This window comes from Manacus candei, unplaced genomic scaffold (genome assembly GCF_025592945.1).
Source record: "Manacus candei isolate 608988 ecotype Guabito, Panama unplaced genomic scaffold, ASM2559294v1 h1tg000031l, whole genome shotgun sequence".
NCBI lineage: Eukaryota > Metazoa > Chordata > Aves > Passeriformes > Pipridae > Manacus > Manacus candei.
Window position 1 is genome coordinate 774,897 of NW_026138079.1, and position 24,927 is coordinate 799,823.

Sequence of the window (24,927 nt, forward strand, 5' to 3'; positions counted from 1 at the left end):
GAGTCTCAGTGAGGTGGTTTTGATTACAGAATCATGGAATGGTTCGGGTTGGAAGGGACCTCAAAGCCCATCCAGTGCCACCCCTGCCATGGGCAGGGACACCTTCCACCAGCCCAGGGTGCTCCAAGCCTCATCCAACCTGGCCTTGGACACTCCCAGGGATCCAGGGGCAGCCACAGCTTCTCTGGGCAACCTGGGCCAGGGGCTCCCCACCCTCACAGCCAGGAATTCCTCCCCAATATCCCATCTAACCCTCTCCTCAGGCACTGGGAAGCCATTCCCTGTGTCCTGTCCCTCCATCCCTTGTCCCCAGTCCCTCTCCAGCTCTCCTGGAGCCCCTTTGGGCCCTGGAAGGGTCTCCCTGGGTCCTTCTCCAGGGTGAAGAAGCCCAAGTGAGTCCCCGTTGATCTCTGGGAGTGATTATTTGAGTGACTCTGTGCTGGGGAGGAGGGACAGCTGAGCCTCAGAGCTGTGAGACACAGAACCCAGCCGGGGTTTTGAACAGCAATCTAATTATTTTGTTGTTGATGACAGCAGGATCACAAGTGTCCAAAGTTTATAAATAAAGAGTTTTTTTCCCTGCTAGATGAGAACAGGAGATGGGCTATTTCCTGCGTATTTTTAATCCTGCAAATATCACAAACATCAGCTCTGGTGTTTCTGAGACTTCCCTCTGGGTGACTCCTGTGAAGATGAGAAGCTTTTCCAGTCTCTGATTGAATGGGAAGACATGCTGAGTTTTTGGCAAAGAGCATGTGTCTCCAACATTTCCATGGAACAAGTGTGAACAAAACCAAACCCAGCCCTGGAAAAGAGGAGAACCCCAAGGGAATAACAACGAGTGCACTGCTCAATGAACTCGAGTCCCTTTACTTGGAGATCACGGGTGTCAAATGTGTTAATTGGGCAGGTGCAATGACACCAAAACCCACAGGCTGGGCTTCACTCGGGAGGCCAGACAACAACAAAATAGATTTGTATCCGATTGAGATACAACCAGAAAGAAATTAATACAAAGAAAAAACCAAGGAAAACGGGCCCAACCTGAACCTTCCAGAAGTTGTTCTCTGCCCTGAGACCCCTCTCACACCTTTAAGCAGCGGGCAAAGAGCTTGCAGGCAACGCCCAGCCCTCGTGTCCTCTGTCAGGGGCTGAGCTTTGTGGTCCAGAGGTGTTGGGGGGGCGGCGGTGACCCCCAAGGGCTCCCCGAAGATCCCCCTCTTAACCGAGCAGCTTGGAAGGCTCTGGAGCCGCAGAGCCGGGTCGGAGCTCGCAGCCCTGCCAACAGATGGGCTGCAGACAGCGCCGGGATCGGGCCCGCCGCTTCCCGAGGCAGCGCCAGAACCGGTTCGAGCTGCCGGGAGCTGCAGGCACACACCGGCTTTGGGCTCGGGATGCCTCGGATTCCTCACGGAGCCCGGGCCGGCTTCAGTGTGGCTCCGTGTACGCCTTGGACTTGGAGGGAATACGGGCAATAAACCCCCCGAACAATAACCTAATGACATTCCGAGTGATTCTCAACATGAAAGCAATAGTCTGGTTTTTATTAAGTTATCACTTCATCATGTTCCCTGAGTGCCTTCATTCATGCCTTAGTTGTCTACAGGCGCTATTAAAAAAAAATAATACATATTCATAGCTGAGAAAATGGGCTCTGCTCCACATTTTAGTGTCAAAATCAAGTTCGGGTGAAGGGCTCCTCTGGGACCTCTCCGGGGCCGCTTCCCGGGATGCGCCAGCGAGCGGCAGTTTGGAAACGGAGCCTTCCCGAGTCCGGGGAGGGGGGGGATGTGCGACATTTCATTTGTCATCTCACAGCAGAGATCACCCCCCTCCTTCCTTGCACCCCCGGCAGAGCAGCTCGGCCGCGGGCTGCAGGACTGACAGACCCGTGTCCAGACTGACGGACGTGGAGCACCAGGGCCATCGCTCGTTCCGTTAGGGACACAGATCTTCTCTCTGGAGGGCGGAGGGGAAAAAAGGGAAAAAAAAAAAAGAAAACGGGAAAAAAAACCCCAAACACAACAAACCAAAACAGGAAAAACAAACAAAAACCAAACCAACCAAACAAAAAAAACACAAACAAACAAAAAAAGAAAATTAAAAGGAAAATTAGATAATGGAAAGGAGAAAAGGAGAAAGAGAAGGGAAATGAAAAGGAAAAGGAAAAAGGAAAAGGAAAAGGAAAAGGAAAAGGAAAAGGAAAAGGAAAAGGAAAAGGAAAAGGAAAAGGAAAAGGAAAAGGAAAAGGAAAATGAGGAAACCAGAACGAGGTGAAGAAGGAGAAGGAAGAAAAGCGAAAGAAAAAGGAAAAAAGGTATAGGAAAGAAAAAAAAGAAAAAAGGAAAAGGAAAAGGAAAAGGAAAAGGAAAAGGAAAAGGAAAAGGAAAAGGAAAAGGAAAAGGAAAAGGAAAAGGAAAAGGAAAAGGAAAAGGAAAAGGAACGACTCCTCTGCCCGGTTCTTCCCGGGCCCCCCAGGGCGCTGCCCGAAGGTTCCCGCCGGGAGCAGCGGCCCCGCAGCCCCTGCCCGCTGCCCATGCCCGTTTGCCCAGGGCCGGGGCCGGAGGCCCCTTTTCCCCGCCGTCCCTTCGGGCAGGTGACCCCCAGCTCTGCTCCCGCCCCCTCTCCACTGCCCCCGAGCCGTCCCATCCCAGCCGCGGGCTCGTGGAGCGGCGGGAAGGCCGCTCTGCCCCGAGGCTGAGCCGCAGCCCCGACGGGGAGGATGGGACCCCCCCCTTTGGGAGGCGGAGGGGCGGCGGATCCGACCTTTTAAGAAGGAAGGGTCCCAGCCTTTAAGAAGGAAAATTACCAAGCCCTGGGAAGCAGGAGACGAGCGATGCCGGCGTTTTCCTCCTTCTCGCCGCGGCACCGCAGCCCCGGGGGCGATCGCCCCCTCCCCGCCGCCCCGTTCCCCCTCCGCAGGCCGGGCCCCGCCGGGAGCCGCCGGCCAGGGGGAAGGAGCCGGGGCTTAATGAGTTGTGCTCGTCGTTGCCGTGTTTTCTGCGGCCCCAACAAGGCTCCGAGGAGAGCCCTCAGCCAAAAGGCAGAGCGGGCTCCCCGCGACGCTCCCGCACCGCCCGACACGCGCAGAGTTTGCACGGCCCCGTGTCCCCCCTCCCCGGCCCGCTGCTCGCTCCGGGGCTCGGCCCCAGCTCCCCCCAGTCCCGGGGGGTCTCCTCGCTCCCCGCAGGGCCGGGGGGAGCCCCGGGCAGGTCCCGGTGGCCAGGCCGGGGCCGGGAGGGACACACGCCGGGCTGCGGGCGGCGGGCCCGGCTGTCGCTGGGACAGATTTTCCTAATTGACCTGTTACGGATCATCCCCGCAACCGTTGGGAAACACATTTCCACGCTTCACTTCTTAACGTTTTAAATACATATTTAACGGATGGTTGAGGCTTGCCGGGCCAGCTGGGAAACACACGGGTGTAAAAATAATACAACAAAAGCAAAGGGGCCGGGGGGAAACGGCGGGGAGGGGGCGGCCGGGGGATTTACCCTGGTGGGAGGAAGCCCCGACCCTGTTGCACGGAGCTGCCGGGGCGAGGGGACTCGCCGGGAGCCGGGCGAGCAGCGGAGGAAGGCGGGAGGCATTTCCGAAGGTCATTTATTTATTTTTTGTTGTTAATGTCCTTTACTCTTTCCTGCTCTCTCCTCTCCCCTTCCGGGCTCGCTGAAGGCTCGTTTGGGGGGAGCTTTAGGTGGCCGCTCCCAGCGCTTCTCCAGGTTGCTGCGTGGCCGGAGTCGGGGGCTCCGCCGGGAAATTCGCTCGTGGGGAACGGAGTGGTCGAAATCACTCTGTTCTCCGTCTCCCTTTGCTGCACTTAACGGGATTATAACGCCCGGGCCGGGGGCGGGAGGGGACACCCTCCGGGGGCAGCGCCGGCCGCCCGGTGCGTGCGGCTGAGCCTCCCCGGCGGGGCGGGACGGGGCGCGGGGAAACACCGACGTGCCGGCGGCAGCCGGGGGCTGTTTGCTCCCGTCCCCGTCCCGTCCCGCCCCCCCAACAGCTGTTCCCGGCGCTGTCATTGTTGCATTTTATTATGGATTTGACAAAAGTCCCTCCCCCCCGCCGGGCTCCCCGCGCCGCTGCCGGCCGTCCCCCCCCGCCCGCCCGCCCCGCCGAGCCGGAGCGGCCCCGGTGACATCAGCCGCCCCCCCCGCCGCCGCCGCGGATTGGCGCAGCCCCCCTCCCGCCCGGTGACATCGTTCCTCCCCGGCGCGGCTATAAAGCGGCCGCGTTGGCCGCCGCAAGGTGCGCGCTGCTGCCGAGCTCGCCCGTCCCGGCGCGCCCTCCCCGCGGCCGCCCCGCGCACGGTGAGTGCCCCCCGCGCCCGCGACCCCCGGCGCGGCACCCCCGGCCCGGCGGAGAGGCGCCGAGGGAGGGACGGGGCAGGACGGGATGGGATGGGACGGGATGGGACGGGATGGGACGGGACGGGAGGAGAAGTGCCCCCCCGGCGAGGGGAGGGCGGGCAGCGCGGCCCGTGCCGCCGCTGGAGCCGCTCTCCGGCCCCGCGGACCGGGCTCCCCGACGGGGCGGGCGGGCGGCGGGGCCGCGGCGAGTCTGGGCGGGCGCTGACGCGGGGCCGCCCGCGGGCTCTCTCCCCTCCCCGCAGGCAGAGCCCGGTGCGCGCCGCCGCCCCGCCCGCCGGGCCATGGACTCGGACGCCAGCCTGGTCTCCAGCCGCCCGTCCTCCCCGGAGCCCGATGACCTCTTCCTCACGGCCAGGAATAAAGGCAGCGGCGGGGGCTTCACGGGCGGCACCGTGTCCAGCTCCACGCAGAGCGACTCCCCGCCGGAGCTGAGCGCGGAGCTGCGCAGCGCCATGAGCGCTGCGGGCGTGGTGGTGGTGGACAAGCTGGGCTTCAAGTCCTCGTCGTCGTCCTCCTCCTCGTCCTCCTCTTCCTCCTCCAAGAAGGACAAGAAGCAGATGACGGAGCCGGAGCTGCAGCAGCTGCGGCTGAAGATCAACAGCCGGGAGCGCAAGCGGATGCACGACCTGAACATCGCCATGGACGGGCTGCGGGAGGTGATGCCCTACGCCCACGGCCCGTCGGTGCGCAAGCTCTCCAAGATCGCCACGCTCCTGCTGGCGCGCAACTACATCCTCATGCTCACCAACTCCCTGGAGGAGATGAAGCGCCTGGTCAGCGAGATCTACGGCGGGCACCACGCCGGCTTCCACCCCGCCGCCTGCCCCGGCGGAATGGGCGCCCACTCCGCCCCTCTGCCCGGCCACCCGGCCCACCCGGCCTCGCACCCCGTGCACCACCCCATCCTGCCCCCCGCCGCCGTCTCCAGCGCCTCCCTGCCCGGCTCCGGGCTCTCGGCCGTCAGCTCCATCCGGCCCCCGCACGGGCTCCTCAAGTCGCCCTCGGCCGCCGCCGCCGCCCCGCTGGGCAGCGGCTTCCAGCACTGGGGGGGGATGCCGTGCCCCTGCAGCATGTGCCAGGTGTCGGCCCCGCCGCACCACCACGTCTCCGGCATGGGCACGGCCAGCCTGCCCAGATTAGCCACCGACACCAAATGAGCCCCTCGGCGGGGCCGCCCCGCCGCGCCCGCGCCCCCCGGCACCCCCAGGACCTACAAACGCTCCCCCCGGAGGCTGCGGGTCCCCCCCGCTCCGCTCCCGGGGCCGGCGGAGGGGCGGCGGGAGGGGACGGAGCCCGGCCCGGGTCTGCCCCGCTCCCCGACCGGGGGGAAAACCAGCCCGGCACGAGCGAAGCCCCGCGCCTCTTCTCGCTCTTTAATTCCCCGACGCCGCGATGACTTCGCCGGGAGGGGAGGGCGGTCCCCGGGCTCGCCGCGAACCGAGGAACCAAAACTGCAGAGGGGCTTTCGCTCGTTCGTTTGTTCGCTCGTTCGTTCCCTCCCCTCTCCCGGGTTCGTTTCTACACGTAGAGCCTTTGGAACCGTTCCTGAGTCACATTCCTCCCCGCAAAGCCCATCTCCGGGGCACCCGGCGCCGGCCGGAGGCAGCGGGGCTCCGGCTGGAAGTGTCGCAGGGAAAGTCAGTTTATTCCCGCTTTCCCCGCTCCCCCTCCCGCCGTTTCTTTTTTTTCTCTTGTCGGTTTTCTTTCCGGTCCGGGATTTGTAAATATACCGATAACGACGCGAGTCCGCTCTGCCTGAGCTTTCCGTCCGTGCACTTGTCCTGTGTCAGCCTCATGAGTGAAAAAGGGGTCGTTCTACCTTGATTTCGTTGGTTTGGGTTCTTGGGGTTCGTTGGGTTGTTTTTCTTTTAAGCGTATAACACGTTTGGTTTCGGTTTTTTTCCGTTCCTGCCACCTTTAACAAAGTTTCAACTCTTTAATGCTCTTTCTGTGTAGGAACTGTCACCCTGTCCGTGTTGCAATACTGAGAACTTGGGCTTGTTTCTGAAATAACAACTTTTCTTATCGCTGCCCCTCGCAGAGATTTTATCATCTGTTTATTTTTGTAAAAAAAAAAAAAAAAGAAAAAGAAAAAAAAGTTGCTAAATAATATTTATTACTTGTTTGGTTGCAAAAAAAAAAAAAAAAAGTGATCCACTGTTGAGATTTTAAATAAAAAACAAACGAACAAAAACCAACAAACAAAAAGCATTTTAAATAAATGTCCTTTTCCTCTTCCTCGCTGTTCTGGGGAGGCGGAGGCAGGTGGGAAAGGGATGGGAAAATCTCAGGCGCATCCTTGCCTTTTCCCCAAGTTTTTTGTTAGTTTGCTACGCCGGCTAATGGAAATCGTTTGAGGGTTGGGTTTGGGGTTTTTGTTGTTTTTTGGTTTTTTGTTTTTTGGGTTTTTTTTATCTTTCTCATTTGTTCGCCGCAGATTCAGAGCGGCAAGGAAAAAAAGCGGCTGGTACCGCGTTCGGAGTGTGAAATTTTTTGTCCATCGAATCCAGCGCTTGGAAGAGGCTAAATAGTAATTAAATATGAATTAAACATTGATTCGGGGAGAGGAAACATTAAACTTGGCGGTGGGGAGTTTGCTGCCTGTAATGGCTCCTGCGCACTTGACCTTCAACCAAACACCCTCCAAACGAGAATCCACGGAAAGGGAAAAGAAAATTATTTGGGGACGGCCCCTTTTTTTTTACCCCCCTCCCGAAGTCGATCGTGTCTCTCGCCCCGGTGTATTTTAGCAGTGCTGGGCAGGTATTTGGGCAGGGAATATTTCGCACACCCCAAGGAAAGGGCTCCACGCGTGGAGGATGTGGAGCAGCCTGTGGGTTCCCCTTTCCTGCAGGGAGGAGAAGGGGAACAGCGCAAGGAATCCCGTGTTTTTGAGGAAAAGGAGGCCGGCAGCCCCCGGGGGGCCGGTCCCGCTTCGCTCTCGGGGCTGCGGGTGGGCAGGAGATCCCAAAACCCGCGTCCCTGCCCCAGCAAATCCTTTCCCCTCTCTCTCTCTCTAGACCGAGACAGCTATTTAAAATAACCAGCTGGCTACCTACGCATAAATACAGAATTATTACTGCGTTACCACGGGCCGGGGGGGAGTTTTGAGCGCACAGACACCGCGGGGGAACGAGAGCGAGTCCGCTCCCGGGGGATTTTGTGTTTGGTGTGTGAACCGGAGCGGTCCCGGCGGCCGGGGCGGGTTTGGGGTCCCCGCGGGGAGCGAGGCGGTCCCGGCCCCACCGCCCCTCCAGGCTCTGCCTTGGGGGGTTCGCTCCGTCCTCCTGCGACTCCTCAGGAAAGGGAAGCGGGCTCGGACAGTGTCCCCCCACCCCAGCGACTATAGGAAAGAACCATCCGTTTTTCTCCTGGGACACCCGGCCCGACCTCGCCCGACCCCCGGAGAGAATCCCCCCTCCCCAGCAAAACCCCTTTGGCGACGGCGGGGACGAAGCCGCGGGGACGAAGCCCCGGGGACCAAGGACGAGCATCGCCGATGGCCCGGGAGCCTTCCCCCGCCCCGGGTGGCCGGAGGGCGCCGGCGCTGCCCCTCGGGGTGCCAGCTCTGTGCCGGTTTGCGGCTTTGAAGGCGATCCTCGCAGCACCAGCCCCCCCGCCCCCGACTTCTCCCGCGGTGGGGAGGGGAGGAAGGCGGGCGGGGGGAGAGGGCTGGCAGCCAGGTGTCCGCCAGCGCCTTGGGACGGTCCCCGCCGCGGGAGGAGCCCTTCTGCCAGGCTCTGCTGCCAGCCAAGGGCCGGGCGGGGGGCAAAGACCACCCCGACATCCCCCCCGCTCCTCGCCGAGCCCGCGGAGCCCGGGGGTGCCGAACGCCCTGGGACCGGGATGGGAGCTCCCGTCAGGCCGGAGCCGAGGGGATGGAGCCGCCCGGCCCCGGTTGGGCTCCCGGAGCCCCCCCAGGCGCGGGGAGGCCGCAATAAGCAGAGCAGCTTTCCCAATTAGCGGGGCTCGGCGAGGGAGCGCTGCTGCGGAAGAAGGGCAGGAGCAGGTGAGAATTAGAGGGAGCATCATTAGGAGCTGTTCTTTGTCTCTATTAAAGGCAATAATTAGCACCCTGACAGATGCAAAAGTCGGCAGCGGCCAGAAGCTGGTAAATCCTGCTCGTCTGCCCGCCCGGCTCCCCCCGGAGGGCCTTTCCCTGCGCTAACAGGTGGTCCCGGGGATCCTCGACGGGCAGCACCGCCCCGGGAGGCGGAGGGCCGGGGGCAATCGTGGGGATCCCGCTTTTCTGGGGGGGCGTTTCGGCCCCGCCGGTGGCAAAAGCAGAGAGGGCATCACCCCCCGCCCCGCTGCCCGGCGGGTTGGGGCTCCGCATCCTCCCCCGGAGCCCCGGGGCTGTGCCGGTCCCTCGGCCGGGCCGGGCCGGGCCACCAGCTGTGCCCCCCGGGCCCTCCCCAGGGGCTACCTGCAAATGGGATTATCCGTCCCGCGGGGCCCTCCCTCCCGCCCTGCTCCCCATATGCTCCCCCTATGCTGCCCCTCTGCCCCCCCATGCTGCCCCTCTGCCCCCCCTATGCTGCCCCACTCCCCGGAGAGCCCGCAGTGAACCCGCGGCTCCGGCCGGGTCGGGTTACGGGCAGGGGGGCGGCACATCTGCTCAGCGCACACGGGGGGCTCGGCCGGGGGTCACCTGCGGCTCTGCCGGGCCAGGAGGAACCCGCAGGCAGCCCCCAGCCCTTCCTGCAGCCCGAGCAGCCACCCCAATTCTTAGTGCCCAGTTGATCCCTCTTCCTCTGAATTTAAACTTCTTTTTCATGCGAGCCACACGGACCCTTCTCTTCACCCTCCTCCTGCTTTCTTTCAGGCTGTCTCGGGGTCTATCTCTACCTGTCCCGACAGGAGGAGGAAGCTCGTCCCGGCGTCTGAGCCGGCTCCTTCCTACGGCCCCACTCACCCCCTCACTCCTTCCCTTTCTCCTTCCCTAACCTCCTTCCCACTTCCCCTTTCTCTCTTCTATTTTCCTCCTCATCTTCCCCACCAGCCCCTCCAGGCACAGAATGTGCAGAGAGGGGCAACCAGGAACGGCAGGACAAGGACTGATGGGTTCAGACTGAAACCCGGGAAATTCAGGTTCGATATCTGGAACACCTGGGAGGGTGGGGAGGCCCTGGCCCAGGTTGCCCAGAGAAGCTGTGGCTGCCCCTGGATCCCTGGAAGTGTCCAAGGCCAGGTTGGACGGGGCTTGGAGCACCCTGGGCTGGTGGAAGGTGTCCCTGCCCATGGCAGGGGTGGCACTGGATGGGCTTTGAGGTCCCTCCCAACCCAAACCATTCCATGATTCTCTCAGCACATTTCAGGCAGAAACTGGAAAGCATCAAGGAAGCCCAGGGGGCTTTTCCTCCTCAAGGGGAGGAAAGGTTGGCCATGGCAGGGCACATAAGCAGCTCCTCCACCTTTATCCCCTGCTGTTCTTGCCTCCTTTCAGCAGGGAATTTCTTCAGCCTCTGCCCAGCCAATGTAAACCAAGTAGCCCAAAATCTGCTGCAAACCCCTGACTGAGGCATTTCTCTTGCTCAGGGAGGTACCAGGGCACCAGCTCTTCTTGCTGCCAGTTCAGTGCTGTGGGATGGGATCTGTGAGAGCCCCTGTGTGGGATCGCAGGTTCCCTTCCTCTTCACGGGAGTGAATGTTGAGAGTGAGCATCCAAATCCCCCTCAAGAGCTTTCTAAAATCAGCCTTCCACAGAAAAACTTGGTTCTCCTTTAGCTACAAACCTGTCCCCAGAAATACAAACCTGGGTGGGCACGACCCCCTGGCAGGGGGAGGTTCACGAGCACAGCTTACACACATCTACATGAGCTGAAGACAGAAAATACTCATTTTTCCCCCTTAAAAGCCTCATCCCACTGATATTCTGGGCCAAGCTCCCCCTGGACATCCCTGCAATGTCCCCATGCCAGACTCAGGGGCTGGATGTGGGAACTGGGGTGTCATTCCAGAGACAAGAGCTGTGGCACAGCCCTGGGAATGCTGTTCTACCCTGGTTGGAAAACAGGGCTGGTTTTTACACTTCCAGGGGTGAAAGACTGAAGTCCCACATCCTGTGTGAGCCATCCCCTGGAGGATGGCCCACAGGGCACCAGTGTGACAGGAGCCAAACAGCCTCTGGTGGTGCCAGCAGCTCTCACTCGGTGTTGCAAACCAGTTCTTGCAGCAGAGCTCTGGTTCTTCTGTGCTGGAGTGGTGGTTCCCCTCTGGGTGGGACAGGCACCTCCCAGCCTGTGACTCAGCATCACCCAGGTTGTTCCTGAACGCTCAGGCACAGCTGAGAGCCAGATTTACAGAACAGTTACTGCAGAATCCCAGAATAGCTGGGGCTGGAAGGGACCTCTGGAGATCCCCCAGTCCAACCCCCTGCCCAGGCAGGGTCACCTGGAGCAGGTGACACAGGGATGTGTCCAGAGAAGAACTTCCCACCCTCCCTGGGCAGCTGTTCCAGTGCTCTGCCCCCTCCATGGAAAGAAGTTCTTCCTCATGTTGAGGTGGATCTTGTTGTGTTTTAGTTTCTGGCCATTGCTCCTCATCCTGTCACTGGCACCACTGAGCACCATCCTTTTCCCAGCAGGATCTCTGCAAACACTCAGCATCCAAACCCCAGCCCTGAAAACCTCGTTGCCCACGTAGGGGTTGAGATGGGAAGGGAGATTTTCCCAAAGCCTGGCTCCAGTCCCTTCCCAAACTTCCAGGCAGGCAGGTGGGGGTTCAAAGTAATCCCTGGGCACAGGCTGCCACCTCTCTGGGCTTCATAGCATCCCCCAAACTGAATTTTCAAGGTAATAATATTTAAATATTTCTCCTAAAAATTAAGGGGAGACAGTAACTCTAATGATGGCAGCAGGGACATGAGCCTGTGTCAGCTCCACCTCTGCAAAAGGCCATGAAGTATTTAAGTCCATCCTGGTTTGTTGTTAGAACACCCAAAGTTTGCTCCATTAGAAAGAATCCAGCCTTAAATAATGGATGGACAAGGAAACTGCAGTATTACATTGAAAACTTTTTTTAGTGGACAAATGGAACACATCTAAAAACCTCTCTCAAGGGAGTGAGGTCTGAATACTTAAAAAAAAAAGAAGTATTGTAATTGCCCAATTTTTAAACCTGTAAAGACGTGGGCTTTACATTATCAGGCAATCCAAAGTGTAAATACCTTCCACACCAGAATATAAAGACAAACTCTCTTCAGTACCAGAAGTGAGGAGAATCTTCCACGAAATTTCATGAAGTCTTCATAAGACTAAGTTATAATTATGGTAAGTTATTATCCTAAGTTATGATGAGGAAAAAAGGGGGCTCATTAAGAAAAAGTATATAAAAATATCTTGGCACTTCTGCCTGGAAAAGCATTGTCTTGTAAAATTTATTAGAATAAGGAGAACCTTTAGCAAATCATTCATTCAAGACCTATTTCTTGACAAGAAAATAAGCACATGAATGCCAGTCCCAGTCAACACATCAGAGATAAACTGGTTACAAATATGGATCATTAATTGATGGCAGTAATGTTTTATTCATCTTGAAATCCGGGAGCTCAGGCTGAGCTTTAACCAGCCCCAGGAAAATACTCCCGTTTTTCAAAACCCTCTCCAAAGTGCCAGACACAGGGGGATTTGTGGGGTGTCCCGTGCAGGGCTGGGAGGTGGATTCCATGGTCCCTGTGGGTCCCTCCCAGCCCAGGACATTCCAAGGTTCTGTGACTCCACTGGCTGGTTCAGCCTCCCAAAGCCCAAACTCACCCCGTGGCTCTTCCCCCAAAAGATGGATGTAAATGCTAAAGAGTGTTTCCCCTTTCCATTCATCCCCATTCTTGGGATTAGCTTTAGAAGTTTTGTTCTGCCATTTATCTTCACTTGTTGGAGATGTCTTGACAAACTCCTGAGAATTAATTTCCCATCAGCTTTTTGCCTGCTCTCCTTGAACTGGCAGGTCAGATCTCCCCATATGCATTAGAAGGGGTTATCTGGCTGGGCCACCCCGATCCATTGTCCCCTGTCCTGCCTGGCCCTGGCCCAGCAGGGCACCAGTGTCATGCACATGGGGAGAGCACCGGGGGGACGAGTCCTCTGCTCATCCCCTGCCTGTCATCAATCATCCATCCCGCTGCCAAAGCCCACACAGTCGGGCCAGGCCCAGGCACGGGGGGTTCCCTGCGAGGCAGGAGCGTGCCTTTTACTTTAATATATTCCCAATGTTGATCCTATTAGCGGGAAAAATCAATCAATCACTGTCAGCAAACATCCCCAGCCTGCAGATTGATCACAGTGTCAGGATTGTTGGAGGATCCTGCAGATGCAGAAGGCATTTGTTAAATGCTATTTTCAGAAAGACATATACATATATGTATAAGACACATTTATACACCTCTTTGTCTGCTTGAAAAAAGAAAAAAAAACAGAAAAACACACGATTCCTTTTTTTTTGGGGTGTGGATCTGGTTGTGCTGCAAAAGCAGTCCCAGTGTTTGACACTTTTATAAGAAAAATCCTTTTGAGTAGAAAATTAGCAGAGTTTTGGGAGGGGGGGATCTTGTTTTGTTCCTCCTGAGGGACCCCAGCAAGGTTTGGCTGCCTGTGCCTGAGGGAAGGAGTCTGGATTTGTGTGTCCCAGGGGGATGGGAAGGCTCCAGACCCTTCCCAAAGAGCGGAGCTGGGGCGGCAAAAGCCCTCAGTGTGTTCTGGGGGAGAGAAACTCCTCCAAGGGGGGAGTTCAGCCCCCCCAGTGCTCAGCCCTCGTCTGGGGCTGTGCTGAGCAGCACACAAAGTTTCCCTCCCCACACCCTCTGCTCCTTCCCCAGCAGCAACAATTCCACTCTTCAGTGCCACTCAAGGGACATGGAAGGATTTCCTCTGTCCTGGGCAGTGCAGGGAGCTGAGCACACCTCTGGCCACAGCCAAGGGACATGGAAGGATTTCCTCTGTACAGAGCACACCTCTGGCCACAGCCAAGGGACATGGAAGGATTTCCTCTGTACAGAGCACACCTCTGGCCACAGCCAAGGGACATGGAAGGATTTCTTTCCTCTGTACAGAGCACCCCTCTGGCCACAGCCATTGCCCAGCCCACACCTGGGGAGGCCTGGCAGTGCCAAGATCCAAGCAGAGGCCAGAATACTCCCAGTTTCTCAGCAGCTCCCAGCTCTCCCTGGTGCATCCAGCACAAAGGGCACACAAAGAGCAGGGTGAGGGACCTTGCCCAGGGCCAGCATCCCAAAAGGGAGGGGGGGAATCCTTTTCCTGGTCAGAACTTCAGACACAGTAGGCACAGAATGCAGGGGGTGGAGAGGGAGAGGAGCTGCACTGAGGAAAAAAATGGATGGGCTCTTGAGAGATCTTCTCTAACCTGCCCAGAGTGTGGCTGCCCCACCCCTGGAAGTGTCCCAGGCCAGCTTGGATGGGGCTTGGAGCACCCTGGGCTGGTGGAAGGTGTCCCTGCCCACGGCAGGGGGTGGGACTGGATGAGCTTTAAGGTCCCTCCCAACCCAAACCATTCCATGATTTTACATGAGATGTCAGAGCTGAGGCTGAGTAGCCACAGCCCCTTCCCTGTGCTCACTGGGATGGTTTTGGTTTCCCTGCAGGGTCTGTATCTCTGCCAGGCCCCAGCAGAGGTGCTGTGAGGAGGAATTTACCCCCTCAGGACCCTCCCTGCCTGCTCCTCACTGTCCAGGATGAGCAGTTCAAGCCACCCAAGGCTGAGCTTGCATGAGCCCTAAGCCAGAATTCCCTCAAATCCAGCTCCTGTTTCAGTGTGTGAAAGTGGCTCAGGGAATCTGCTGTTCCCTATAAAGCACCCTGGGAATACTGCAGGGCAAGGTGCTCCGTGCCAAGCTGGTCTGTGTGGTGGAGGGACGGTCTGGTGTGACCTGGGGACCACAAGCAGGGAGCTCCAACATGTCTCTGGTCAGTCTCCCCTGTTAGCAGCAGCCCCCAGGGCTCTCTGAGGGGTTAAAGTAGGGGAAAAGTGGGTTAAAATATGGAATCAGCCCCCCAGGGACTGACTCTGTCCTGGCTCTTGGCTCTGGTGGAGGTAGAGCTGGAAGGGATGGACTTTCCCCAGGCACATCCATCACACATCCCAGAGTGCCAGGAACAGGACAATGCTCTCAGGGATGGGGGGATTGCTGGGGTGTCTGTGCAGGGCCAGGAGCTGGGCTGGATGATCCCTGTGGGTCCCTTCCAGCACAGGATGGGGTTAGGGTTATCCCAGCACAGGATATTCTCTGATTCCACGATTCTGTGAATGGTTTATTGCTCCCTAACCTGGCCTGTGGGAATCACCCCAGATCACACAGCTCTCCCCACTGCACACTCTGCTCATGTCACTGTTGCAAATTTCATTAGAAAGTAAATTGTAGAAATGCAGAAAAAGTGTCAAAGTGCCTTAAATGGGAATGGAGCTCTGGTGGGAAGAGGAGCAGGCTGCAGTGCCCCAGGCAGCCTTTACACTGCTCCAAGGGCTTGGAAGTGCTGGGGCAGGAAGAAGGAAGAAGCAGCCACCTAAAGGTGTTCCCAGGAGAAGCTGCACCAGATCAGGACTCACCCCTGGGTGCTGCTGGAGCACCAGACGAGCTTACAGACCTTGGCAGGAGCAGGAGACAACCCCCAAAGCCATCCAGCATCAGGGCCACCATCTCCTGCCTGCAAAAACGGAAAAACCTGGTGTGGAAGAGAGGAGATGGGAGGCAGGGAGACACAAATCCACGTGTACTGCAGAAGGGAGAAGTCACTCCTGAGCTGGGGGTCTGAAGAGCAGGATTTGCCTGAGACAAAACCATAAACACACAATAAGAATTCGTTTCTTCTTTCAGGTCTGTTGGCAAAATGCTCCGGAGCTTCATCACCAAACCTGTCCCTAACCCTGCCCAAACCCACCCTTCTGGAAAAAAAAAAAATGATATTAGCTGAAATCCACCCGGTCCTACAGAGCCTGGGAGTAAATGAACTTTTAATGCATTGAAAACATATTCATTATAATGTATAAAGAGGCAATTTTCATTTTGTTTGTGTTCTTAAGAGTGTGACAGCGTCTTGTTTGCGACTGCCCCTGGGTATAAGCCAGCATTGTGCGACTTAATTAGATATTCGCCGTGCTAGTGTGAGGGACATATGTCTATTCACTGTAACAAACATCGAGAGTCTGCCACACGCTTTCATGTCCCTGCTACGTCGAAATAAAGGCAGAGCAAGTGCAAGCTCTCCCAAGGACCTGTGGCCCCAAACAGCTTGAACACAAGGCGCGGCCATTCAGCGATTGGTTACAGTTTATTAACAGCCCATAAACTCCTCATCTGCTCCGGCTCGGGGCTCGTCACCTGCAACTGCGAGAGGGGCTCGGCAGCCGTGGGAAGGCTCCGGGCCCGCTCTGCCCCGGCCCGGCAGTGCCCGGGTTACACGGGGCGAGGCTGGGTGGAGGAGACCCAAAACTGAGGAGCAGGAGCCGGGTGCTGGGAGCTGGGGCTGCCTCGTCCCTGCAGCTCACGAGCCCCCAGTGACACCCCGAGGTGCCCAGGTTCCTAAATCCCAGCCCGAGCTCCGCTGGCATCACCAGGTCCCTGTGCTCAGCCCCCACCTCTTGCCAAAGCCTGATTCGGGCAAAATGCAGGGGTTTGAGAGGGTGAGTCAGATCAGCCAGTGCAGGATTCCCGACTGGAGGCAGTGATGGAGCTTCAGAGGTGGGGTTTGAGGACAGAGCAGGGTGAAAATGGAACATGCTGACCATCCCTGGAAGTGTCCAAGGCCGGGCTGGATGGGGCTTGGAGCAACCTGGGCTGGTGGGAAGTGTCTGTGCCCGTGGCAAGGGATGGAACAAGATGATCCTTAAGGTCCCTTTTAACCCAAACCCTTGTGTGATTCCATGGAAATGGTGTTTCTCCACATTCTGTCCAAGCATCTGAACATCTGCAGATACCACTAAATACTTCAGGGAAAATCAGTCTTAGCCTTCACTGTGTGTCCCACACGGGCAGCACAGCCCCACCAAAACACCCAGGAGGCACATCCACAAATCCAGCCCCGCCTTCCCCTTCCAGCACCTCAGCAGCTTCATTTTCCGTGGTACCTTATGCTGGGAGCTTCATCCCAAAGCAGGTCATGCCAAACCTCCCCAGCCACGCCTTCACTTGGGCCCAGAAGGAGACCTCATCCCCTGGAAGGTGGGTGGGGAGGGATATCAGCCCCACCCCGCACCAGGGGCCTGCCTGGGAAAATTGGGTGGGATAATTAGTGGGATTAAGGACCTGCTTTCCTGCAGCAGACTCAGAGTCTGGATCCAGCAGCTCAGAGCAGGTAGAAACAAACCCCAGGGGTGTGTTTTTCCTGGCAGGTTCCCGGTGCTGCTGCCCAGCACTTGGCTGCCCTTGGCTGGCACGGAGGGACAGGGCCCCTGGCAGCATTTGGGCAGCTCTACCCACCCCACAGGCAGCTCTGCCCACATCATGGGCACCCCTGCCCACCATTTGGGCACCTTTGCCCACCCCCCAGGCACAGCCAAGCCACGCAGGAACCACCACAGGCCAGCTAAGGGACAGTTCCCAGCTAAGGGACAGTTCCCAGCTAAGGGACAGTTCCCAGCCTGGCTGCTGGCAGCAGCTTGGATTTCTGCCATCCCAGCAGTGCTGGGCAGTGAGAGACAGAGAAAACCCTGCTGGCAGCGACCATCCTGGGAATACTGCCTTGGAAAACCCTTTCCAAGGTGGGTGTTATTCAACTGAGCTTGTGGCAGGATTTAAATAATAGTTTTGTCACTAAAACAATACTTCTGCATTATTTTAAAGAGCTCCAGCATTTTGAATGTCTTTTGTGACCCCCAGACCTGCACACACACACGGGAGTGCAGCAACCCCAAAGTCCAGAGCAGCTCTGAGGCCCCAGGGATCCCTGTCTCACAGAAACCAGGGGCAGTTCTGCACTGGGACAAACTCCACTCCAGTGCCTGGGTTTTGTCACTGGGGTTTTCTGCCTTTGGTCTGTGGCACAGCCAGAAGGACCAGGGTAAGGATTTACTTGGTGTCCTTGGACCAGGCTAAAGCTTTTCTCATCTTCCTCCAGCTCTGAGGTTTTCAGCAGTGACCTCAGAGCTGGGGTCTGCTCGAGGCCGTGGCAAAGGCAGGGTCCAAACAACATCCTGGCTCCAAAGTTACTGGTGAAAATCAGGCCTTGCTCTCCTTGCCCAACTCAGCTCCCTGGGCAAGGGCCACAGGAGGTGAAGAATCATGGAATCACAGAATGGTTTGGGTTGGAAGGGACATTAAAGCCCATCCAGTGTCCCACCCCCTGCCATGGGCAGGGACACCTTCCACCAGCCCAGGTTGCTCCAAGCCCCGTCCAACCTGGCCTTGGACACTTCCAGGGATGAGGCAGCCACAGCTTCTCTGGGCAACCTGGGCCAAGGCATCACCACGCTCACAGGGAAGGATTTCTCACCTATATCCCATCTAACTCTGCCCTCTGGCAGTGGGAAGCCATTCCCCCTTGTCCTGTCCCTCCAGGCCCTTGTCCAAAGTCTCTCTTCATCTTCCTTGCAGGGTCCCTTCAGGCCCCAGAAGGCCATAACCAGGTCACCCCTGAGCCTTCTCAGCTCCAGGAGCTCTGGGAAGCTGAGCATTCACGTAGCCAGGTGAAGGTTTGGACACTGATGGTTTTAATGCCATTTTAGCACTTTGGAAGTGCTCCAGCAGGAGCAGCTGAGCAGAGCAGATCAGGAGGTGCCCAAGGGAATCCCTGCTCTGGGTGCTGTGAGCAGAGGCAAAGGGACAGGCTGTCTGTCTGTGTTTTGGTCCCCTGCTCCCGCTCTCAGAACCCCTCCCACTCCAGACACCTCTGCGGAGAGGCCGAACCGGCTTCTTCCAGGTTTGCTGGCCCGGGAAACAAAACTGTTGTGTTTGTCCCGACAAAGGAACGTGCGAGGCGGGTCAGACGGCGAGTTAATCCCCACCGCCCCCGGCCCGGGAGCCTCCGGCCCACCCTCGGCTGAGCATCCCCCCGGAGCACCAGGGAGGGGATTCCTCCCGTCGGGAGCGGTGCCGGGGCGGATCGCGGCCCCCGGCTGCTCTGTATGCAGGGGGAGCTCCCGTGGGGCTCCTGCCACGCCGTCCTGGCTTTTGTTCGCCGGGCACGGCAACCATCTGGAGAAAGCGAGCCGGGGGAGCATCCCCGCTCCAGCCGCACGCTCCCTGCGGCAGGGAATCCACCGGCGGCCCGGGAGGAGGCCCCGGACACGCCGCTGCTGCCGCGCACAGGGACGGGGACGGCTCCTGCCCAGCGGGCCACCGAGGGGCCCCCCGGCAGCCCCCCGGCAGCCCCCCGCCCCGGGCCAGCGCCCCGGCACTGACAGACGGCACCAACAGCCAGCAGCAACAGCCAGCAGCAACATCAACATCCAGCACCAACATCCAGCAGCAACATCCAGCACCAACAGACAGCACCAACATCCAGCACCAACATCAACATCCAGCACCAACATCCAGCACCAACATCAACATCCAGCACCAACATCCAGCAGCAACATCCAGCACCAACATCCAGCACCAACATCAACATCCAGCACCAACATCCAGCAGCAACATCCAGCACCAACATCCAGCACCAACAGACAGCACCAACATCCAGCAGCAACATCCAGCACCAACATCAACATCCAGCACCAACATCCAGCATCAACAGACAGCACCAACATCCAGCACCAACATCAACATCCAGCACCAACATCCAGCATCAACAGACAGCACCAACATCCAGCACCAACATCCAGCAGCAACATCCAGCACCAACATCCAGCACCAACATCCAGCATCAACAGACAGCACCAACATCCAGCACCAACATCCAGCACCAACATCCAGCATCTGCCGCGGCTCGGCGGGGCCGGGCGGGATCGGCAGGGCTCGGGACACACGGGGGGCTCTCACAGCCACACGGCACGGGCAGGGCAATGCTGGGCACACACATGGGGGGCTCTCACAGCCACACAGCACGGGCAGGGCAATGCTGGGCACACACACGGGGGGCTCTCACAGCCACACGGCACGGGCAGGGCAATGCTGGGCACACACACGGGGGGCTCTCACAGCCACACGGCACGGGCAGGGCTCTCACAGTCACACAGCACAGGCAGGGCGATGCTGGGCACACACCCGTGGCTCTCACAGTCACACAGCACGGGCAGGGCAATGCTGGGCACACACACAGGAGGCTCTCACAGTCACACAGCACAGGCAGGGCGATGCTGGGCACACACCCGTGGCTCTCACAGCCACACGGCACGGGCAGGGCAATGCTGGGCACACACACGGGGGGCTCTCACAGTCACACAGCACAGGCAGGGCGATGCTCGGCACACACCCGTGGCTCTCACAGCCACACGGCACGGGCACAGAGCCCACAGTGCCCTTCCCTGCTCCTGTGCCGCGGTGCCCCCTCACTGTGAGGGTGCAGTGACCCACTCTCACTGCACACCCCACTCCAGGCCTGCAGGGAGCTGAAAAATTCAGAGCGGGCCTAAAAATTCGGAGTGGCTTTCATCTCATTTCTGAGATGATTGGTTGGTTGGTTGTGGGTGAGGTGTGCTTTGCACAGCTTTGCCTGCACAGAAATAAGTCAGACTGGCTGTGCTGATGCCTCCACTTGTGTTCTCCAGAGGCTCCTGTGGCAGGAGGTGTTTGGTGAAGGAAGGTGTGTCCAGACCAGGATGGATGGGCAACTTTTCCACCACAACAGCACCTCTGTATCCAAACACACCCTGGCCTTGCTGTTGATCCTCTGTGAGCATTAACAGGCTGGTTAATGGAAAGGGAAGGAGGGAAATTATTAAAAGGAGCCTACCCCAGTGTCACTTGCAGCAACACAAGGCTGGTCATTCCCACTGTTTGGTGTGTCCACTTTCCCTGTTCAGCCAAATCTTCTTCACCAAAAGGCACAGGAATCATTTCACTGACTCTTTTCCACAGCAAGGGCTTTGCTGCCTTCATTGCATCTCCTTGTTATTCCTCCAGTGGGATTCCCAAAGGGCCTTCACTTCCTCACACCCCCAAATGACTACGTGTGGGATGGATGTACAGGGGAATTTGGGTGTCATTCCACTCAGCAGCAAAACCTAAGCAACCTAGGGAGCTAAATCCTATTTAACAAAGTGCCTTGAGCACTTGAGGTTCTTCCTTGCTGATTTGCAGGCCCTGTCATTGCTGGGAGGCTCTCCCTGAACCAGTCAGAGCTGCAGGGTGCAGTTCCACAGTGACCACACCAACCTGCCACGTGAATTCCTTACCCAGCATCACTGTGAGAGCCCAGAACTGGACACAAAACACCTTTTCTTGCTCTCCACCTGAGCTACCCACAGTCTGCCCCTGGGGAAGTGCCCCCTGGGCAGCACATTTTTCAAACTGACAAAACCAGACAGACAAAGATGTTTTTACCCTAATTCAGGAGTAACCAAGCCCTTACTCTGCACCACATGCAACTTGTGTTTCACTTTAACAGGTTCCTCTGCGCTGTGCCAGATCCACAGGGCAGGCTGGGATTTTCCAAGGTGTCTGAGGGAGGCAAACAGCCAGGCTGTGTTTAATTGCAGTGGGATCCGAGTGTCTAATCCTCTCCAGGTTCCTCTGGCAATCCCATCTCTGGTACCTCTGCATGCAGTGCCCTTGTGCCCTGGCTGCCAGGCTCTGCAGAGATGAAAAGAACTGGCATGGTAGCTCTGCATCCTCTGGACTGAGGGCCGGATCCCAGACCCCCCCATCACCTTTTGGCATCTGGGATGGCTCTGAGTCCCTTCTCTGCAGAAAGGAGGGCTCTGCTCCCTCCAGGCAGCAAGGAGGCTGTGCCAGCAGAAAGCAGACCAGGTGAAGGGGGAACAGAGCCCCTCTGTGCTCCCATAAAGGGGCAGAGGGCCTTTGTGTCCCGTCGCCTCCTGTTTTCGCAGGTGCTCGAGGAACTTGGCCCAGGAGCCCGCCCGCCACATCCATTACCTTTTGGACGCCTCTAATTAATCATTCATCCCTTTCTGGGCAGGGAGAATGGGAGCCGAGCCCTGGCTGCCTCCCCGCAGCCCATTGGGCCGGTTTGTTCCCTTTCAGCCCCGCTCTTCCTGCCGCTTTCTGCCCCCTCAATGGGCAGGGAGCGAAACCGGATGGCTGGACCGAGCGCGGGGAAATGACTTCAGAGCCCCCTTTGTTCCCCCCCGCTCTCCGTGCCCGCTCTTGGCCGTGTGTCGCTGTGAAAGGGCCCCTTTGGAGCCGCCGGGACACCCAAGGAGCGCCGGAGCCCCGGCGGGAGCGCTCCCCGTCCGTGTCCCGGGCCGGGCTGGGGCTGCTCCCGCTGCCAACCCCGCCGGCCGGGACATCGCGCTTTGTGCTCGGCACTGGGCACAGCCCTCCGAGCAAATTGGCCCTTTGCACCGGGCCGGTGTAAGCCCTCTACAGCGCCTGGCTCCGGCTGCTGACTCCAGAAACCTCCGAGAGCGTCCCTGGCTCTCGTGAGGAAGCCAAGGCTCTGAAAGGGGCTCTGATTTCACACTCCCCGGCGGGACTTCGCCGCGGGAAAGGCCAGATATTATTTTGCGCTCATTTTCTGTCATGTAACGTTGTTAAAATGAGCGTTTGATTGCTCATTTCAAGCTGTTTGACAAAGAAACCCCCCCCCCCCAGCTTTGTTGTCCTCGTTTATTTTCGGTGAGTTAAAACTGTGGCTAACTATACATTTTGCATTAGGGTGCTTTGGGGAGCAGAGTGCAGCCAGCTGATACAAGGGGAGATATTTGTGCTTCTGCTATTCATGTGTGTTTTTTACTGAAGCGTCCCAAGAAACTACTGATGCCTCCAATAAAAAATAAATATTCGCTGAACAGAACTTTTTGAAACTGAGATTTGAGTTTGCTTTTCAGTGGCTGCATTGAAGCAATATCTGTGTTTGAATTAGAAATTGCTCTGTCCATCCTTTGCACAGCCCCTGTGCTCGTCTGCCTGCACGTGGAAAATGGATTATTAGTCTGACAACAGGAGAAAAACCAGGAAATCACCTCAACTCCCACGTACATCACCCTCTTAAACCCCCCAGAGCGTGTCAGCTCAGGGCTGTGCCCGTCCTGCTGCATTCCCAGCTGTTCCCCAGCACAGCAGAGCAGATCTGAGCCCAGGCATTGAGTCAGGGGTGTGTGGCTCTGTGGGGTGTGTGGCTCTGTGGGTGTGTGGCTCTGTGGGGTGTGTGGCTCTGTGGGTGTGTGTGGGTGCCACAGACCCACCGTGGTCCCGGCACAGCGAGGGGGGAGCAGAGTCCCTTCAGCAGCAGCTGTGAGTGGCCCCCCAAAAGCAGAGGGCCCCCTCGGGGGGTGTCCCTGCTGGCAGGACCCTGGGGGCTGGAGCTGGAGCTGTGATCTGGCTGGCTCACAGCTCCTGAGCAGCCAGAACCCACCAGGCAGGAGCTGAGCCAGGAATGGGAGCAGCCGGTGCCGCTTCCTCCGGGGGTCGTTCCCCCCCCCCCCCGCACTCATTTGCCTGTTTCTTGCCTATTTTCCCCCCTTCTGCCTTCTGTCTGATGGGGTGGCCAATTCCTTCACCCACCACAAACGGCTTTCTCTGCAGTAATCGGGAGGTGACTGGCACACAAAGAGGGGCCAGGCCCGGCCCGGCGGTGCCAAGTCTGTGCCGGCGGAGCGGCTGCGTGCCCACGGCCACCCCGTGCCAGGAGCTGCCAGGCAGAGAGGCTCAGAGGGGACCCCTGCTCTCTTTTGGAGGGTTTTTCTGCCTTTCTTTCATTCATTGTTTCCTTTCCTCTCGGGGAGCTGGGAAATGGTGCAAAGAAAGGGAAGGGATGGTGGCGACCAGGATTGAACTCTTGCAACAATAACTCAAACTTTTGGGTTTTAATGTACTTCTTTTTCTTTTTTACCAGGGATGAAAAATACCCTTCTAGGAGGGAAAAAAAGACCCACCAAAACAATCAAAAGCCTGCAATGCAGCATGAGTTGGACTTCAATGATCCTTGGGGTGCCTTCCAACTCAGGATATTCTGTGATTCTGTGAAGTCTAAGCAGTAATTTTTCAGCTTTGAGCATTATATTGAGCTGTAGAATCATAGAATCTTCAGCTGGAAGAGACCTTTTAGGATCATCGAGTCCAACTGTCAGCCCAGCACTTCCACTGTAAAATACCACAGTACATGTGCTCCTCTAATTCCCTGGGAGAAGGAAAATTGGTGTGTGCATGCCCAGAGCTCTTCTCCCAGAGCAGGAGACCCCAATCCCTGCCTGGGACTCCCAGGGTGCTGCTGAGGGACAAGTGGATGTGAACAGGGTGTGAAACAGAGAAATATGAAAAGAGGATGAGGAAAGACCTAAAATCTTCACCCTCTCTCTGGCTTCACCTGGGACAAGAAGGAAAAAGCTCCCATTTCTCCACAGGTCCTGGTGCCACTTCCTCTGCCCAGGAACCCCAAAAAGGGAAGAGTTTGTTCCGTGCAAGGCTCTCCCTCGTGCCAGTGCCCTCCTTTTCCTGTCAGAGGGAGGTTTGCCCCCGAGGTGGACAGTTTGTCCAGATGGACAGTGTGTTCCTGGGCTGGTGGGAGGTGTCCCTGCCCATGGCAGGGGGTTGGAACTGGATGGTCTTTAAGGTCCTTCCCAACACAAACATCCCGTGATTCTGTGAAAAAGAGCATCCCTGGGAACTTCAAGCCCAGCAGCTTCCAGGGGAGATTCCCCTCGTGTTTTCTCTCACCTGCAGGATGTTTATTAGTTTTTCCTCTGCATTAAATTTCTGCACAGGTTTTGGTGAGGAGCCCCAGGAGAATGTGCAGTATGTTCCTGTTTGCAAAACAAGTGCTGAACAGTGGAAGCACAACTCCCTGGAGCCCGAGCCTTGCTCTGCCTCTGCCTCCTGGAGTGGCAGGGAAGTTTCTCTTCATGGGTTTTGTCACTTCAACCACCAGTAAAAGTGCTTCTGAGGGAGGAGTCCCCAATTTACTGTTTACCAGAGCAAGAGGGATTTTTGGAAGAGGGGAGGGGATGCTGAGGGCTGCCCCTGACAGTCCCTCACCTGTGTGTTTTTCAGGATCCATGAACGGCTCTGCTCTCAGCAGCACTGGCACTGCATTTGCTTCTCAGAAGGATTTTGTGTGTTATGAGGCTGCAGGTGAAATGATCTCCCTTTGGTTTAAACTGCCAGGCAGGAGCACTTGGGAGAGTCCTTCAAACCCACCCATGTGCATCTCCCTCTGGAAACCCCAACACTCCCCCCTGTCCCTCAGAGCGTTGTCCAAACCCTCCTGGAGCTCTGGCAGCCTTGGGGCCGTGCCCACTGCCCTGGGGAGCCTGGGCAGTGCCCACCACCCTCTGGGGGAAGAACCTTGTCCTGAGATCCACCCTGAGCCTGCCCTGTCCCAGCTCCAGCCCTTCCCTGGCTCCTGTCCCTGCTCCCAGAGGTCGGAGCTGCCCCTCGGGAGGAGCTGCAGCCCCCGCTGAGCTCTGCCCTGGGGCTCCTCTGCTCCAGCTGCACCAGCCAAGTGCCCTCAGCTGCTCCTCCTCCTTTTTCTCTCAGTGGCTCTGCAGTCCT

The 24,927-nt window shown here is 57.7% G+C and overlaps 2 protein-coding genes and 2 long non-coding RNA genes across 6 annotated transcripts in view; 3 read left to right on the forward strand and 1 right to left on the reverse strand.

Annotated features, from left to right (window-relative positions):
* LOC127472701 (uncharacterized) overlaps nt 1–24,927 on the reverse strand; it is a 250,451-nt gene that overhangs the window by 87,302 nt on the left and 138,222 nt on the right. The window lies entirely within an intron of this gene.
* Nucleotides 1–24,927, forward strand: part of LOC127472700 (uncharacterized) — a 140,608-nt gene that overhangs the window by 49,489 nt on the left and 66,192 nt on the right. The window contains exon 1 of one of the 2 annotated variants that reach the window (XR_007905106.1): nt 9,484–9,510. The exons of the other annotated variant lie outside the window; for it this stretch is intronic. This is a non-coding gene — a long non-coding RNA (uncharacterized LOC127472700). Of the gene's footprint in view, nt 1–9,483; nt 9,511–24,927 lie in introns of those variants that run through there. 2 annotated transcript variants of the gene reach the window in all.
* On the forward strand, nt 4,287–5,589 carry OLIG2 (oligodendrocyte transcription factor 2). The gene is made up of 2 exons (XM_051791259.1): nt 4,287–4,313; nt 4,616–5,589. The coding sequence occupies exon 2, from the start codon at nt 4,655–4,657 to the stop codon at nt 5,528–5,530; it is 876 nt and encodes a 291-aa protein (XP_051647219.1). The 5' UTR covers nt 4,287–4,313; nt 4,616–4,654; the 3' UTR covers nt 5,531–5,589.
* The window catches only part of IFNAR2 (interferon alpha and beta receptor subunit 2), an 81,379-nt gene continuing 65,980 nt past the window's right edge, over nt 9,529–24,927 (forward strand). Inside the window, exon 1 of the mRNA XM_051791230.1 lies at nt 9,529–9,644. The gene's annotated coding sequence lies outside the window, so the exon portion shown is untranslated. The remainder of the gene's footprint in view (nt 9,645–24,927) is intronic.

What these genes read in the sequence shown, in the direction of transcription:
- OLIG2 (XM_051791259.1), top strand. Translation starts at nt 4,655, where the DNA reads ATGGACTCGGACGCCAGCCTGGTCTCCAGCCGCCCGTCCTCCCCGGAG.